Source organism: Vulpes vulpes, chromosome 8 (assembly GCF_048418805.1).
Source record: "Vulpes vulpes isolate BD-2025 chromosome 8, VulVul3, whole genome shotgun sequence".
NCBI lineage: Eukaryota > Metazoa > Chordata > Mammalia > Carnivora > Canidae > Vulpes > Vulpes vulpes.
Window position 1 is genome coordinate 28035811 of NC_132787.1, and position 19590 is coordinate 28055400.

Genomic DNA, 19590 nt, shown 5'->3' on the forward strand with positions numbered 1-19590 from the left:
TAGGTTATTGAGAAAAATGTCAATGTATCTGGGATAATAGTATTGTTTTTATTTTCTCACTACCCTCTAAGGCTTAGCTCTAGCTCTTGACAACCTGGCCCTGACCTCCTTGCTGGTTTTAATCTTCCTTTCATAGATACCTAACAAGAATGCTGAGATTCAACTGAATTGTGTTCTTGCACTTTTTCATGTTATCTCTGTGACAGAATAATGGCCCTCCAAAGATGTTCACCTTCTAATCCCCAGAGCTTGTGAACATGTTACCTTCCCTGGCAAAAGGGGTTTTGCAGATAAAATACTGAAGCATCCTGAAATGGTGAGATTACCCTGGATTATTCAGATAGGCCTAGTATAAACACAAGGAGAGCCAGAGTAAGAATCTGAGAAGGAGATGTGGTGACAGAAGTGGAGGTCAGAGTGTGCAATTGCTGGAAAGGGCACAATCCAAGGGATGCAGGAAATCTTTAGAAATCGAAAAGGCAAATAAATGATTTTTTTTCCTCTACTATCTCCAGAAAGATCCAATCTACCAACACCTTGAGTTTGGTCCCTTAAGACCCATTATCTGACCTTTAGAACTGAAAGAAAATAGACTTGTGTTGTTTTAAACTGCCAAATTTGTGGTAATTTATCACAAAAGCAATAGAATCTAATGATATCCCTCCTCCTTCTTTTTTTCACTTTTGACATTTATGGGAAATTGTTTGGTTCTACTTGAAATACTTCCCTAGGCCAATGCTTTTTAAAATCATACCTGGTGGGGATGCCTGGGTGGCTCAGTGGTTGAGCATCTGTTTTTTGCTCAGGGTGTGATCCTGGAGTTCCTGGATGGAGTCCCATATCGAGCTCCATGTGGAGAGCCTGCTTCTGCCTTCGCTTATGTCTCTGCCTCTCTTTCTGTCTCTCTTGAATGAATAAATAAAACCTTAAAAAAAAATCCTACCCACTGTTAAAGATTCAGCTCAGATGTTCTCTTCTCCTCAAATCCTTTCTACCATCAAAGTCAGAAATGATTCTTAATTTTCGAAACGCCAGGGCACTTACTATCCTGATGGCCCACTAATCACATATTATTTCAAGTTATTTGATATCAAGGTGCTATACCTTTTTTGCTGTTTCAGTTTCCTCTACAGGAATTTCACACATATTAGGCACGCACATTTGTTGAATGAATATAGGAATAAAACAATGTTATCAATTATTTAAAAATATTTCTAGTAATAATACATAAAATCATCAATATTTTATGCAAAAAATAAAAAATTAAATTGTAACATACGTTTGCAACTTCATATGATCCATTTAATATCTGTTCCATGTAATGATTTAGATCTCTGAATCTTTTGTGGTTTGAATTTGTAAAAGGTAAGTGCCACCAATGAGGAAACCTGTTTTAAAGAAAAAAGTGTATCTTTTATTAGTTTGAAAATTGGCCTCTGCATCTTAGGGTTGTTCATGAATTTATACCATCAGATTTAAAGGCCAATGAAAATATTTTTTAAAAAATGGAACACATGAATAATCCTGAGGGTTTCATTAACATAGTTGTGGTCACTTGCACTGTTTTAACTTTCATTAATATTAATACTAATTTAATTTAATTTACCACATTAATATATATGTTGTTTCTTACTGTGTTTATAGAAGACCACACATTTTGTCCTTTAAATATATATGGAGGCCTGATAAATGCTTTCTGAAATTTAATGATTCATAATTTTCAAAAAAGGTTAGATTGTATTATTTCTTTTAGGTTCACTAGAGATATTTCTTCACCAACTAAATTAAACATTTTACCAAGTGGCATATGTTTCCATCTGGTATTAGTCTTTTGGAACAAAGTATCACTTTCCTCAAGAGTTAAACTTGCGGAACTTCCTCTGCTCTATCTGATGATTCCTCTTGTTGGGGTAGATGTGATTAAGACCAATTACTAAGTGGAATGATCTGTTAATGGTTAGCATTTGGTAACATATTTTGCTGGATAAATACATCTTTTTAGGAACTCTCTAGCATATTCCTCTGACTGCAATCTTGCTGCTGCCTCCTTCATACCTCTGCTTCTTTGGTGTAGATATTTCCCTGGTGTAGGGGCATGAAGGGATAGTGAAATGCTGTCAGCAAATACAGAAGTGTATAACTGTGAGCCATCTAAACTATTCATGGCTTCCTGTTGGAAATGTTAAGGAAGTCCAAAATCATGTTTGTGTACTTAAATAATTGACATTTTATTTTGTAAAGGTTTTCCTGCAGTTATAAGGCTTACGGTATTAAAATTTTTCATCCAGATTTAATTATCACAACAATTAGTACCATATACAATTAACCAAAACATAGAAATGCATTTGATAAACAGATTGGGCAGGTTTTACATATTCATTTGTATATCTGTAGATGAATTCTCCTTATGTTAAAATAAAATGGAGTTCGGTATCAATTTTATTCCTTTGCTGATGTTTTTACAGAGGTATGTACTTAAAAAATCTTGTATATAATTAAGTATCAGAGAATTGAAGAATTTAGCCAAAATAAAGTTGTTCAATTGTTTGAAATGTTTTTGAGTTATATGCCAAATATAGCAACATTTTGTGAAAATGATTTTTTATGACCTTTTATCTGACAATGCCATCATGTCCTCCCTCCATTTTGTTCAGGCCAAAGATTAGGTAACACTTGACTTGCAAACAGATTTGATATGTGATTATTACAATAATTTATTTTTTCAATACCAACACCAATGTTTTGGTTTGCCTTTTATTTGATTCTCAGAGATCTTTTCCTCTCTGGGATAAGGCATCAAAATAAGATTCTGGATGGTTGGGAGAAAAGTAATGTTGAAAGTAGAAGAGGGAGGGATCCCTGGGTGGCGCAGTGGTTTGGCGCCTGCCTTTGGCCCAGGGCGCGATCCTGGAGACCCGGGATCGAATCCCACATCGGGCTCCCGGTGCATGGAGCCTGCTTCTCCCTCTGCCTGTGTCTCTGCCTCTCTCTCTCTCTCTGTGACTATCATAAATAAATAAAAATTAAAAAAAAAGTCAATAGTTTAAAAAAAGAAAAAAAAGAAAGTAGAAGAGGGAAAGGAAGTCAACCCTTCTTAAGCCAGTTAATTTTAAAGAGGACCATTAATTTTATAGAACATTCCTATGCCTGTGTATTCTTGGAAGGTACCCAGAGGTATAAAAACAGTGTGCTTTGAAGACCACTGTTCTATACTATGACTAATTTAAATTTTATTCTTTATGACTCTAACTTTCTGATCATACTCTCCAGGACAGGTTTACATAATTCTTGTAGAGCTTCTCTTAGTAAGCTTAGAAGTCGGAAGAAATTTTGCTTTCATCGTTCATTTATATGCATCGTTGGAAGCCTTAGCTCCTTTGGGACTGTCAGCACCCAAATATAGTCAAGGGCATACAGGAACTATATGCCTTGCTTTCCCCCACCCTGCGCCCTCCCCCACCCCTGCCTGTACACAAATACACATTGCTGGAATGGTTTTTAAATCAATTTAAATACCAGGTGGTAGTTGTTGAGCAAGGCATAATCCTAACTAAAGCTGAAAATTGAGAAGAGGCATATGGAGAGAGATTACTAACACTTTTAAGGTTTTACAAGTTGTATTAATATGTAGTACAGAGATTAAAGTGTAGAACAGAGAAGTTTTTGAAACCAAAAACGGCAGCCACTTAACAATGACTAACATATTTTAAATAATTAATTAGTAGAGTACAATGGCAACCACTGATGTTGAATTTGATATTTGCAGTCAAACTTGGAAATTTTTTTTTTTTTTTTTTTTTTTTTTTTTTTTTTTTTTTTTTGCTAGCACATCTTTTTCCGTTACTCTATCAGATGTTTTTTGGTAATTCTTAAAGCTGGTGCTGCCTTTAAGTTTCCATAATGACATTCCTTCCCTCTCAATCTCTTGAACATACTCTAAGTTGTTGACTTCCTGATGCTTAAAGCATCTGCATTTCAAAATTTCTGTGACATCTGCAAGCACACTTTTTCATAAACATGAACTACTTTGCTCTTCAGTATTGCACAGTATCTATCCATCCATTGATAACTTTACTTAGATTCAAATTTGGAAAGTGACTAAATCCTGAAAGCCTAGTGAAAATCCACATGTATAAAGTATGTCAGGTTAGATATGGGCATTCACATTGTTAAAGGGCCATTTACTTAAAAATCTCAGTATAAATAAAATAACATTTGATTTCCCTACGTGCCAATATAATCTCTGGCAAGGTCATTTTTTTTAAAGTCAAGATACTCCTTTGGTATACACTGAAATCTATGACCTAAATTTGGCTAGTTCTAAGTGATGAGTTTTAAAAAGTTTTTTGAACAGAAGTAATTTTCAGTTATTCTTAATGTGTTTATGTTTAGTATTTTTAAAATTATAACATGAACAAAAGGAATGGTTGTCGAGATCGTTTGACAATGAACATAACAATAAATTAAATTTAGATTATCCAAGTAAAAGTTAACAATTCACAACAAAAGTGAGTTGGAATTAATAAATTTTACTTATATACTAAATAATACTAATGAATTGTTTTCTGGTATAGGAAATAATTATATCAGAGCTTTTTATTGCAATTATTTGTTGAAAGAGTAGATATATCCAATTTAGTTCTGCATTTTCAATTTCAATCTTATTTTTATAGAAAAAAACTAAAAAATATATTAAATATAAAAATGGGCAAATAAAACAATTTTCCTTATAACTGATGAAAAATGAAATGGCTTCTGAATTTTCAATCTACAAAATCAATGGCTAGAAGCAAACAGAGAAATTGCAAACCTTGTCCTGTTTTTATGAGACAAAGGTTCTTTACTCTGGGAGCAATACAGACTCTGCTGGGATAGTTTCAATGGCATTTGAGTCAGAATGCTGTGTTGCTTACAAATAGAAAATCCCATAACCGTAATTTTTCCTTATGTTCAAGGACAAGTACTTCAGGCAAAATACTGGGGAGGACAGGGCCTTACTCTGGGAGAGTCAGTGATGCAAACTGCTTCTGAAGTTCGCTGTGAAGTTTGGAAAACTGGTCAAATGATTTTTCTGTCAAGCTTGTTTCATTGTTACTGTGTGTCACCTGGATTAGATACAGCTGCAGAAAATAAATAGACAAAAATCAAAAGATGGCATTATCAACCTGTGATACATTTTAAAAATCTGTTTTCATGTAAGCTAAACAAAGCAAGAACTTTCTGCAAAAAGTCATCACAAGAGCTAAAAGATGCAATTTGTAAAGGCAAAATTACCTATAAACACACTATATAAAGATATCATAATCTTATGTACTGGGAACAGACTGCCTAATTTCTGCTCTTTTTTCATGTGGACACTTTAATTAGCTCTTGATTTATAGTCTACCAAAGGGCAGGAACTGTTCTCTTTGATGGTTCTCTACTAATAGCTCTGGTTGTTATGATTTCTCCTTAGAACATTCTCTTTTAATGGTACTTCTGCTCAAATTGTAACTGATTTTTCATTTGCATAGTAAAAAAAAAATCATGATATAAAGGAGGATGTGTAGCATAGTGAAGGGAAGTCTGAGATGAAGTCAAGTGACATTTAAGTCAAATTGACAGACTTGAGACTTACATGACTAGTTTTCTTGCTGAACCCTAAAATTGTCGCTCTTTGAATTGATCTGGTTGCATTCAGCATACAGAATTCCTGGGAAAAATTCTGTGAAGCAGATTTAGCAGGATTTATGGATGTCATTTGTGCAAGTGTATGGATCAGGTTATTTAATTTAACAGGGAAGCATTCCAGACTTTCCTTTATTTTCCTAGAGAAACAAAAAAGAAAAGATAGTGAGTAACATTTCTCTAAGTTGACTCATTTCATTTAAAATTTGTTTTCTTGTGTTTGTTAGATGTTGAGGAAAAAGTCAAGAACCATGTCTGTTTATTTATAAAATGTTATTTTTATAAACCCCAAGTTCACATCTTGAGTTGTCAGAATATAAAAGAAACCTTCTTGGTGAAATATAAAACTAACTATAATTTTGTATTTTGACTTATTTTAGGTTTTAGAAATAATTCATTTAAAATTCAATTTTACTTTAACATTATTTAAAATATTTAAATAATTCCAGAAGTTAAAAACTATAGAACAATGCATATTCCATGAAGCTGAGCATCTATCCTTGTACTCTATATTATTCCTTCTCTCCCCATATTTAAATATTTAAAAAGTTATGGTTCAAGTCTTACTGCTTTATTTTATTTTTGTATATATTTGTGTTCTCTCAACTATGTTGCAAAAGTGTTGCATATTATATACTATGTTTAATATACAGTATTCTCTATGAAATATTTTTCACTCTGTGGTCTTAGTTTTTGGTGTGTTTCTGCTTTTTAAAGTTTTGGGTTTTTTTATATTTGAAGTTTGCAGTTGTGTTCTAATGATATAAATATCTTCATATAATGTTCTTCATCTTATCTGTACCATCTTCTCCGGTATCTGATTTGGAGTGTTGTCCTTTTTATCCTGGTTAATACTATAAAGCAAATGGTGAGCTTATTCTGTTCATATGTACTTCCTATTCCACTTCCATTTTTTTTTTAAATTTTTATTTATTTATGATAGTCACACACAGAGAGAGAGAGAGAGAGAGGCAGAGACACAGGCAGAGGGAGAAGCAGGCTCCATGCACCAGGAGCCCGACATGGGATTCGATCCCGGGTCTCTAGGATCGCACCCTGGGCCAAAGGCAGGCGCCAAAGCGCTGCGCCACCCAGGGATCCCTCCACTTCCATTTTTTATAGAGTTGTTCTACCTACATTGCATAGTGTCTGTACTATACATACTACCTCGTCTCTCTTCTATCATATGAATCTTAAATTTTCTACCAGGCAATATGTCTGCATCTTTGTCATTTTGACTACCTGAAACTTATTCTCTAGTAAAGTCCTCAGAAAGTATTTAAAGAAATCAGTTTCTGAATTTTGGGTGTGGACAATAGTTTCTGACCTGACTTAAAAGTCAGTTTGGCTGGATACATCATCCTTTATGTATTTATTTATTTGAGAGAGAAAGAGAGAGAGAGTGTGTGTGTGCATGCACACAAGTGGGAGAGGGGCGAGGTGGGGTAGAGGGAGAAGCAGACTCCTTGCTGAGTAGCGAGCCCAATGTGGGGCTCAATCCCAGGACCCTGGGATCATGACCTGGGCCGAAATCAAAAGCCAGAGTTTAAACTGACTAACCCACCCAGGCACCCCTCACATTTTCATTTTTGAATGTCATAAAAACATTAATCCATTCTCTTTTGGAATAAAGAATTAGTATCCGAAACCGATGACATACTGAACTTCTTTCTCCTATAAATAATTTGGTCTTTTTTTCCTGGATGCTTGAAGGAGGTTTCTTTTTCTTCAAAGTACAATAGTTTTTCTAAAATATGTTCCAGGTTGGTTATTCTGAGCAATTTTTCCAAATATTCAATGTGTCTTAATGTAATTTCAAGTCTTTTGACTTCAGAAAATGTAATTATTATACCAGCATTTATTAAAATACTAAATAAAGGAGCACCTGGGTGGCTCAGTTTTGTCTGACTTTTGATTTTGGCTCAGGTCATAATCTCAGGGTCCTAAAGTCGAGCCCTTTGTCAGCTCACTGCTCAGCGTGGAGCCTGCTTGAGATTCTCTCTCTTTCCCCGTGCCTCTCTCCACCTGCACTTTCTCTTTCTCTCTCTCTTCAAAATAAGTAAATAAATCTAAAAACAAATACCCAATAATTTAGGTTTAATACCAATTTAATATACTATTTTGGTTTTCTTTTTTTTTTTCTTTTCTTTTCTATTTTGGTTTTCTTATCAGGGTCTTTCATTATGTATATACGTGCTGGATTTTCATTGCCTTTTTTCATTTCTTTAATTTAAAAGTCCTCCTTTTGTTCATCTTTTTCTCTGGAGGCATTGTTATTTTTGTCATGTTTATTCTGTGTTCCTTCTAGTTTGCTTTTAGAATTGTTTTCTTTTCCCAGAAGTGAACCCACAACTATATGATCAATTAATCTTCAACAAAGCAGGAAAGAGTGTCTAATGGCAAAAAGTCTCTTTAACACATGGTGTTGGGAAAACTGGACAGCAACATACAGAAGAATGAAACTGGCCCACTTTCTTACACCATAAACAAAAATAAATTCAAAATGTATCAAAGACCTACATGTGAGACCTGAAGCCATAAAAATCCTGGAAAAAAACACAGGCAGTAAGTTCTTTGACATTGGCTACAGCAACTTCTTTCTAGATACGTTCTGCTGAGGCAAGGGAAATAAAAGCAAAAATAAACTATGGACTCCATCAAAATAAAAAGCTTCTGCACAGCAAAACAAACAATCAACAAAACTAAAAGGCAACCTATGGAATGGGAGAAGATATTTACAAATAATATATCTGATGAAGGGTTAGTATCGGAAATATATAAGGAGCTTATCAAACTCAGCACCCAAATAGTGAATAAGTGAATAATCCTATTAAAAATGGACAGAAAACATGAATAGACAGTTTTCAAAGAATACATACATTTGGCTAACAGGCACATGAAAAGATGCTCAACATCACTCATTATTAGGGAAATACAAATCAAAACCACAATGAGATACTATCTTACATCTGTCAGGATGGCTAAAATTAACAACAACAAAAAAACCCAAGTTTTTGTCAAGGATGTGGAAAAAGGGGAACCCTCCTGCACTGTTGTTGGAAATGCAAAATGAGGCAACCACTGTGGAAATCAGTATGGAGCCTCCTTAAAAAGTTAAAAATAGAACTACCCTACAGTCCAGGAATTACACTACTGGGTACTTACTCAAAGAGTACAAAAATAATACTAATTGAAAGTGATACGGGCACCCCAATATTTATAGCAACATTATCTACAATAACCAAATTATGGAAAGAGCCCATATGTCCATTGATGAATGGATAAAGATGTGGTATGTGTATATATATGTACACACACACACACACACACACACACACACACATATATATATATATATAATGGAATATTATTTAGCCACAAAAAGAATGAAATCTTGTCAATTGCAATGACATGGATGGAGCTAGAAACTGTTAAGCTAAGCAAAATAAGTCAATCAGAGAAAGACAGGTACCACATAATTTGACTCATATGTGGAATTTAAGAAACAAAACAAATGAGCAAAGGGGAAAAAAGAGAGAGAGAAAGAGAGAGAGAGAGGCATTCCAAGAAACAGAGTCTTAATTATAAACAATCTGATGGTGACCAAGAGGGAGCTGGGTGGGGGGATGGGTTAAATAAGTGATGAGAGTAAGGTGTGCACTTCTGATGAGCAGCAGGTGTTGTATGGAAGTGTTGATTCACTATAAATTAACTACTAATACACTGTATGACTTGCAACTAATATTGCATGTTAATTGATATTTAAATAAAAACAAAAAATGCAATAAAAGTGTTTTATTTTCTTTCTTGAATTCAATCACCTTATTTCTGAGTTTTTCTAATTGTGATACATATTGTTCTTTCATGTCTTTATCATTGTGTTAATTTCTTTTAGCTCAATTTGAAATATAAGGATACAATTTCTTTTGTGGGAATGTCTTTCTGGCATACTTCACTGTAGGAATTTTGTTTTACATTTTACTTCTTTATTGATTAATATAATTTTGTATGATGTTCAAACAAGATCCATTTTGTTTGCTCATTTGAATATGAAATTAGCATTCCTGAACTTTTAGGAAGGAGTAGAAGATTTTTTGAGAGCCTGAAGCTCCTTTTTCTGTTGCTATTACACAGTGATAAAAACTGTTTAATATTTTCTGAGATATGCTTCTTTTGCTTATTCCCTCACCCCATTTTTTTTTCTAGACTTTGGTTTTATTTTTCTCCTATGATCTTTCTCCTCTCTCATGTTGGGATATACACCTAGCAGTTTCTCTTAGGTGTAGAACTTTTTCCTGGAAGGGAGCTCCAGTTACTTTTGAAAGCTCATAAAGTTCTCTGACCTTTTCAGATCTGCCACAGAACCCTTGTCCTTCCCAGTGAATTGAAGTGTGTAAAAATTCTTTCCAGTTTTTGCTGCTGTTATCAAAGTGGTCTGCTCAGCTTTCCAGTGAGTACCTGTGTCATCTTTGGAGTCTTGTTCTCAGATCAGATGACCTATTGCTTCTTTAGTTTCTTCCCATGATATGCTGATACATAGGTCTTAAAGCTGAATGGTTTGTCCTACTTGCTCATATTTTAGTGTTCTTGGGAAGACTTTGTTGCCTAGTTTTGTTGTAGATATTGTTCATAGTTATTGGATTTTGCTACTCTATTTGATAGGTCTGCTTATTTGGAAGAGATTCGGGGATATTAAAAAACTTGACTTTATATAATAGATAAAACTCAAGCAACACAGCAAAACATGAAGAAAAACAGGAATTCCCTTCATCCTTCCTCCATTACCTCTACAGAAATAACTACTAGAAACAATTTGATATTATTCTTTTGAAGCTTTCTCTATATATTTGTGCAAACAAATAGATACACAGACATACAAACCCTATATATTTACTCCTACTAAATGCCAGGTGCTATTCTAGTTTTGGGATATAACAACAACCAAAATTTTTCCTTTTACAGAGTTTGTATAATGTGAAATTCAGACAATAATGAAATAAACATTTAAAGATTAAGGATTTGAGAAAGAAACATACACTAGTGCTAAAAAACACTGAAATAGAAATTGTAGAGATAGACTATGAGGTAGGTAAAAGTGTTGCAATTTTAAATAGGATGGTCAGAAGTAATGTCACTGAAAAGAGAGTTGAGTGATTTGACACAGTCTTAATTTGTCAAGAGTGTAGGCCATGGGGATTTCTGATAGAGGACATTCGAAGTGGAAACAACAGGTAATCCAGAAACTCAGAGGTAGCTGGGTGACTGGTGTTTGGCAGATGGCAAAAAACAGCAGTGTGGCTGACAGAGTGAGGAGGGAGAGAAAGGAATTAGACAAATAGAGCACTGTTTTGTACGGATTGTGATGTTGTGTGATATAAAAGTAAAATAGACAGGAGTAAAAAAAAAACACAACTCTATGCAATGTTGTAATCTGCTATTTTAACTTAGTAATATATCACAGTACCTGAAAGTATACATACAGTCATAAATTTAACCAATATTTTTTATTACAAAGACTATTCTTTCCTTGGTGATTCAATTTTGTCCAATACTAAGCCTCTATATATGCCTGGGGCTGCTTCTAGCCTCTTCACTGTGTTGCACTTGTCATTTGTCCATTTCTGTGTCAATATTACCCTTCTTCAAAATCTGGAACTTACAAGTTTTGAAATCCACAGCTCTTTTACTCTCTTCTTCTTTGATATTTTTTCACTGTTTTAGGTCCTCTAGTCTCCCAAATATATTCTGTTTGTATTTTATTTTTTTAATTTAAATTCAAGTTAGTTAACATATAGTGTAGTATTGGATTCAGGAGTAGAATTTAGTGATTCATCACTTACATATATAACCCTTAGTGCTCATCAAATGCCCTGAACAAATGCCCTCCTTAATGCCCATTACCCATTTAGCCCATTCCCCTATCCACCTTGCATCTCCAGCAACCCTGTTTGTTCTCTATATTTAAGTGTCTCTTATGGTTTGCCTCCCTCTCTGTTTTTATTATATTTTATTTTTCCTTCCCTTCCTCTATGTTCATCTGTTTTTAAATTCCACATGAGTGAGATTATATATTTGTCTTTCTCTGACTGACTTATTTTGCTTAGCCTAATACACTCTAGTTCCACCCATATTGTGGCAAATGGCAAGATTTCATTCTTTTTGATTGCAGAGTAATATTCAATCCTATATATATCTACCACATCTTTGTCCATTCATCAGTTGATGGACATTTGGATTTGGACTCTTCCCATAATTGGGCTATTATTGATAAAGCTGCTGTAAACACTAGAGTCCACATGCCACTCTGAATCAGCATTTTTATATCCTTTGGGTAAATAGTAGTGTAATTGCTGGGTTGTAGGGTAGTTCTATTTTTAACTTTTTGAGGAACCTCCATACTATTTTTTAGAGTGGCTGCACAAGTTTGCATTCCCATCAAGAGTGCAAGAGGATTCCCCTTTCTCTGCATCCTCACCAACATCTGTGGTTTCCTGAGTTGTTAATTTTAGCCATTCTGACAGGTTTGACATGGTATCTCATTATGGTTTTGATTTTTATTTCCCTAATGATGAGTGATGTTGAGCATCTTTTCATGTGTCTGTTAGCCCTCTGGATGCCTTCTCTGGAAAAGTGTCTATTCATGTCTTCTGCCTATTTTTTTACCTGGATTATTTGTTTTTTTGGGTGTTGAGTTTAATAAGTTTTTTATAGATTTTGGATACTAACCCTTTATCTGTTACGTCATTTGCAAATATCTTCTCCCATTAGAATCAGCCTAGCAGGCTCACCCATACAAAAAATAAATGTGTAAGTATTTGAGTGGTATTGCATTGAAACTATAAATCAATTTGGGGAGAATTAATATCTTTACTGTATTAAGACATGCGGGGTGCTGAGTGGCTCAGTCGGTTAAGCAGCTGCCTTTGGCTCAGGTGATGATCCAGGGTTCTGGGATGGAGTCCCAAGTTAGGCTCCTGGCCAAATAGAAGCCTGCTTCTCTCTCCTCCTCGCTCATGCTCTCCTTATCTCTGTTGCTATCTCGGTCTCTTTAAAAAAAATAAATAAAATCTTAAAATATATATATTAAGATACGCAACCAGTAAACATGGTAGATTTCTCCATTTACTTAAGTCTTGTTTTACATTTCTCTGTATGAGCTCAGATTTTTTTTTTCCTATGAAAGATTTGCATTATCTTTTGTTGGATTTATTCTCCAGTTGAACATGTTTTTGTTAACGGCAAATTGTGCATGCTATCTTTTCCTAAATTTTAAATAATATTTGATAATATGTAAATGGATTTTAAACTTTTATTGATTTTAACAATATTTCTGTATAATCTTTTGAAATTTGTATAGACATAGTCATGTAATCTGTAAAAATGATAGAGTTTTTGTTATCTTTGCACTGCTAAGACCCAGTTCAGTATTAAATGGAAGTGATGATAGCATTTTTGGTTTGTTTCTGATTAAAATATTTCACCATTAAGTATAATGTTTTCTATTCAGTTTTAGCTAAGGCATTCCTTTCTATTCTGGATTTTATTTTTTTAAAAAGAGTGATTCTAAATTTTATTAACTGCATTTTCTGTATCAATTGAAGTGATCATATAACGTTTCCCCTTTAACCTCTTTTACTACAGAGTCTTGGTTGTTTATCTTGTAACTGCTTACTTTACTGAACTCTTATTACTCCAATTTTGAAAATTCTCTAGGATTATTTTATTTGTTCCTATTGAAAAAGAAAATAATAATATATAAAACTTAAACATAGAGCTTTACTTATCAATATAAAGACATTATTATCTTTTCCTGACATTAATGGGAATGCTTGCAATTTTTCACTTTTAAAAGTATGATGTTTATCTAAGTTTCCTTCTATTCTGAACTTCCTAAAATTTTCTAAGAGGAATGGATATTGAATATAATTAAATACTACTTTTCTGGGTTGGCATCTATCAAAGTTATCATGCAATGCCTTCTTTAGACTAATCTGCCATGTCCTCAGTGTTAACAATGTAGTTCAATAATGTTTAATAATTTTCCCCTCAATTTTGCAAAACTTCAAACCCATTTATCTTGTTCTAGTATTAGACTCTTTAAAATAAATTCCAAAATTTTCCATTATTATACATCAATCTAGGTCAAAATTCACTTAAAAAGTTAAAATATGGCTCTGATCATTATTCATTTCCACAGTGTTCATATTTCTAAAGATATTCTTTGACTTTATGAATTTATGGGTATATTGTACAGTATAAAACATTCATTTCTTTTCTCATTCATAGTTTAAAGAATTAAGATAATGATAGTAGTATTAGTGCAATGCTACTCATGATTTATGGAGAGCCAACCATTCATTCATTTCTTCAACAAATATTTACTGAACATATTTTATGTGTTGGAGTGGAAAGCTTGAGGGTGACAGCATGTACTCACTTCTCATAAAGATAGGCTATGAATCATAAATCATAAGTTATGATCTGTTCACCTTTACAAAATCTCAAACACATCCATGCCTTACTTTTACATTGCCCAAAAGTCAATATGTACGAAGACTCAAGGTGACGGATGAACTTTTATGATAAGCCTATAGTTTAAGGGTAAACTTTGACCTAAATCCATCTCCTATCTCACAGGTGGCAGATTTAACAGGTCAGATAAAATAGCACTGTTAAGTATGACCCAATTTGGGGTTGGAGCCCTGATAGTAGTAGGTTTCAGGCTTCTGCAAAGATCTGATTTATGCAAGCGGCAACCCTACAACTTATTTTGTTTAATGGCAGTATCAGCAGGATTATACTTTGGAGTATCCTCATATTACAGGTTCAAAGTAGCAGCTGGAAGGAACTAGTTCTTAAATTTCTTAGAGGAAACCTCCATATCATCCTGATAAACACTTCTAACTCCCTGTCAGGCACTGTTTTATGTGCTGGGACATAGAGATAGAAAAAATCAGATATCTGCCCTCAGGGAGTATATATCCTTTGGCAGGCGCTGCACTAAATGCCTTATGTTATTTTTTTCATCCTTATAGGAAAGCAGTAAAATTATTTTAGCAATAGATTTAAAAAAAAAAAAAAAGGACCAAGGATGGTTAAATGAAGACCAAAGGTGACATCATTTAGAAAGTAGTATTCAAAAATTTCAGCTGATGTTTACCTGATTCCCAAGTCTGCTCTCATTATTTATAATAAGCAGCCTTTCAACTTTGTCTTTAAGACTAGCCAATAAATATGTTTAACATGGAACTCTTAGGTGGAATAAAGTCACTAAAATAATGATCTTTCAGTTTTTACATAAAAATAACCCTTAGAAAAACGCTTAAAAATATTTCTTATAGCCAGGGAACATAGTCCAAGTGGTTATATAATAACCACAAAATTAAGCCTTAGATCCTATCTTAAAATGTATACAAAATCTATTGTATTTCATAACATATTCACCTTTTCATATGACATAATCATTTCAAATTGCTTATCAGTAGAAACAACTGCTGCTAACAGGTTTCCTAGCTATGAGCATGAGAAAGAGCAACTGAGTTTATTAGTCTCAGAAAACTGGGTTGAATCTAGGAGGTCTGATCTTCCATGCCAGGTTCAACATACAGACAGAGAACAGTAGTTGTCTTTTTTTTTCTCAGATTAAATTTTGTAATATTTTTGAAATCATATTTATATTAATATGTGACTGTTAAGGGGCAAAAGTTTTTCACTATTTTATGAGCCATAACAGAATAACCACTGAGGAGAGGTGTCTATAATGCTGTGGAATGAATAGCAGTTGAGTGAAGCTTTTGAGGAAATGAGAAATTTCAAGAGCATATTTCTATTGCTGAAGTTGTTTATATCATTTTTTTGGTTTGATAGAATACCTGTTGTACCAGTCAGTCTCTTTAATAGTCTCAGAGAAATATTTCTCAAAAATTTTATCTGTGAAGGAATTTGCATAAGAACATTCTTATTTGCCACTGACTCTGTAATTTTATCATATATAAATACAAGAGTTTCAAGTGACTCATACTTCCCATGAATGAATTTCTTCATCTAACCTCCAAACTTCATTCTCATTGCATTGGTTTTGGCATGTGTGATAAACACAGTTTTTTGTTTTTTTTTTCCCTTTCTGTATTCAAGTTACTGATGGAGTGTCCAGCTTTGTGAGTCATTCTTAACAATTCAGAGGGAACAATGGCTTAATACAACTTTGTCACAATTTCTTTTATTCTGTGAAGAAAAATAATAGTTCAACGTTGAATTTGTAATCTCTAAAATATCTGACCAACACTTTCTCATTCTTAAGCCTGTAAAGTGTGCTATGGAGATAATTCTTACTTTGTTACAAGTTTATAACTGGAACAATAAGTATTCAAACCCACATATTTTAACCAAAAAAATTACCATTCTGAAATGAATTCAGTGAATAATTATTGCTGAATTGATACACAATAAAAAAAGTTCTTCTCTATGCATTTTCAGTTTTAAACATTCAAGATTTAAAAAATAATAAAAAAATAAAAATTCAAGATTGTCTGGCATGACAAAGAGAAGATTTTGGCTGCACAGGTATGCACACATGTATGAACACAAACCTTTAAGCTTCATGTTATAACCTTTTAAATAAAATAGATACTATGAAAGAATATCTCATGCTAATCCTTGTGGCTTCAATGGCCTGGTACCCTAATTTAAGATACATGGTTATAAGCATGTAGACATTTTCTTATTAAACATTTAGATGTTTGGATATTTTCTTACCATATTCACCTAATCTGAAGACACTAAAGTTAAAAATATCTATATTTATCTGAGACTATCAGAGCATTAGGAGTTTCACATGTAGGATTTTTCACCATTTGAAAAAAAATCACTGTGTGATTTTGCTTAAAGTCCTGGAAGAGGATCCATTATGTAAGAAATCAATTTTGCTCTATTCTGAACTCACTTATTAGTTCTGCCCGTGATCTCAAGAAAGTCCATTAGCTTCCAGGAGACTCAATTGTTTCATTTATAAAACACATATGATGACTAAACCATGCCGTTCCCCCAAGACCGTTGATAAAATTGAATTAGGTAACATATGAAAAGTAATTGGAAATAGAAAAATATTATGCAAATATTATTTCAGAAAGCTTACTACCAAATAAGTAAAGAAATGAATATATATGAGTCCAAAAGGTAGTAAACTACAGATAGAGGGATAAAAAAGAAAACAAAAGTGGAGATTTATGGTTTTATGGAAAATGACTTGAGGTAAACTGAAATCCTACAAAAGAGAAATTAGATAATGGTTAAAACAAGGGCAGCTTTAGGTTTATCTTTCTTTTCTTCTCCTTTTTTTTTTTTTTTTTTTTTTTTTGCTTCATTCTTTGGACTTGGCTTACAAAAAAAAAAAAAAAGGAAAGAAAAGGAGAGAAAAAACTGCTGTTTTCCAAGTTAAAGTTTGAAGTCTTCAAAATTTACCTACAAGGTTAGGGAGCCTTATGTAAATGTCATCACGAGCACTTAGCTCTGCATATAAACAGGAATTCTAGGTTCCATGGTCTGACTATCAATAAGTAATTCTTACACTTAGGGATGCTATTTAGAAAAACCAGCCAAATCAGAGCAAATGGAAGAAAGGGATTAGAAAAAAGGTTGATGGACTGGTTTTAGTATGTAGAAGTTTTATGCTAGTGAAATGATATCCCAGGCTTCTATTCCCACCAACCCCCCACCAAAGCCAGCTTATTTTATTGATAATAAGCAGGAAAATAAATCTTAACATGCAATAATATAGAAAAATCAATAGCCATAAATGGTGCTGTAATTAAGGTAATAAAAATCTTTAAAATGTGAAAAAATACACTTTAAAATAGTAAATTAGTCTAGTTGTGTGCAACTCACGGAGTCAGGAATAGCAGTGAGGATAGGCTGATGCATGTAGCTAGCTGTTCTGGGGGTTAGCAGCTGTTGTGAAACAGCGCCACCTGGGCTATTCATCTTTTTAAACTAATGACTTCTGGCATTCTTGGTGGGTATGTTGAACTTTCCAAAGGCTCTTAACCTTCGGCCTGATAGTCACCTGAAGAGTTAAAATATCTTTTTAAAAAAGCTAATAGCTAAGGTGTATCATGAATTGATATTTAGGGAAACTGGGCAAATTCTCAGTTTAGCATATATAATTCAGAAACAGAGGCTTTCCTATTGCAGAATTTTAGAACAGTAGCCAAGCTATCAAGCATTGTAATGAGTGTGACTGGGTCGTGCAACTTAGGAAATACAGCATTGTAAAAAGTGTACCTGCGATTTAAAAAGTAGTTTATAAAATGAATTTAGTTCAGATTTATTTTAATAATTTATTTCTTTTAGGGATCCCTGGGTGGCGCAGTGGTTTAGCGCCTGCCTTTGGCCCAGGGCACGATCCTGGAGACCCGGGATTGAGTACCACGTCGGGCTCCCGGTTATGTGGAGCCTTCTTCTCCCTCTGCCTGTGTCTCTGCCTCTCTCTCTCTCTCTCTGTGACTATCATAAATAAATAAAAATTTTAAAAAAAGAAAATAATTTATTTCTTTTAAATGAGAGACTTTCACAATTAAAGGGAAAATTCCACCTGGTTTAATTTGCATTTCTCTTTGCTTTACTAATTTAGGGAAAGTTGGATATCATCATTGTTAATTCCTCTAGGTTCTGTTTTTTGTTTTGTTTTGTTTTGTTTTCTTATGGTTATACATTTATTTCTGTGGGTATCAATGGTTAATCTAAGGCAAAGGAAGACTTTGACTCATATTTGTGGAATTACAACAATCCTTGAGATAACAACTTGCCAAGTACTAAAAAAGCATCAAGAAAATTTAATGAGAGCATGTGGGTGGCTCAGTCAGTTAAGGGTCTGCATTCAACTCAGGTCATGATCCCAGGGTCCAGGGATTGAGGGGCACACATCAGGCTCCCTGCTCTGCCGGGAGTCTGCCCCTCCCCTGGCTTGTGCACATGCTCTCTTTCTCTCTCTCTATCAAATAAATAAATAAAGTTAAATTAAAAAGAAAATTTAATGATAAAAGAATCCAGGATTCTGCATCCCTCTCCCATATTTTCTTTCTCAATTCTGAGGAGAAACTAGACAAAAGGCCATTGAATTATGTTTGGAGACATTTGAGCACAAAGGGTCTCATCTCACCCTGTAGGCATGAATAATCTCAGGAGGAATGACAGAAACACTGGGAGTTGCTAGCATTATGTCTACACACGCTCGGTGGCTCACAGATTCTGGCTGTTATGAGGAGTCCAGGAGTACTCTTTCCAGAGGTCATCGACATTTCTAGTAGTTTCATAGTTGTACTTGTTGAAACAGTCATTGTGCCTGTCCAGAGGCCTCTCATAACTACTAAGACTCTTCTCTCTAAAGCTCAAAGTTCAGAGAAGAAACTCTAGGCTGTCCTTTGTAAGGAGTGGCCCATGATAGGTGAAAGAATGGGCAACAGAATCCATGATGACTGCATGAAGGGTCCTATCCATTTGGAACAAAGGCAACTAGGTAAATCAACTAGACCATCTTTCTCTGGAATTTAGACTAGAGAATACTGGCCAATGGGCAAAGAGGTAAAATATAATAGGTAGAGTAAACAGAGTAGAAGGTCTGTGTCTACTGGAAACTAGCTAGGTCCTATTGGTTTCTGGGATTTGTTAGGTTACAGTTTGAGTCCATATATGTACCCTTTTCTCTAAGGATATCAGATAGTATTTTTGGTTCTTGCTACCAAAATACTTCACTAATACAAATAATTTTTTTTTAAGTTTGGAGTTTCAAGCTGCCTTCAGTTTTAGCCAAAGGGCAGGCGATCTTACACTTACTAAACCAAAGAATCTGTGGCAGGTCAAATGGAATATCTGGGAATACATGGAAAATTTCCTCTCACAATTTTGGAGCAGAAAATGGATGAAGTG

At 34.0% G+C, this 19590-nt stretch overlaps 1 protein-coding gene across 5 annotated transcripts in view; it reads right to left on the reverse strand.

Annotated features, from left to right (window-relative positions):
• Window positions 1-19590, reverse strand: part of PIK3C2G (phosphatidylinositol-4-phosphate 3-kinase catalytic subunit type 2 gamma) — a 364684-nt gene that overhangs the window by 59968 nt on the left and 285126 nt on the right. For all 5 annotated transcript variants that reach the window (XM_072765938.1, XM_072765941.1, XM_072765940.1 and 2 more), the window contains 3 exons: window positions 5618-5807; window positions 4999-5120; window positions 1280-1388 (listed from right to left, as the gene is read on the reverse strand). In XM_072765938.1, coding sequence (XP_072622039.1) covers window positions 1280-1388; window positions 4999-5120; window positions 5618-5807 — 421 coding nt within the window. The remainder of the gene's footprint in view (window positions 1-1279; window positions 1389-4998; window positions 5121-5617; window positions 5808-19590) is intronic.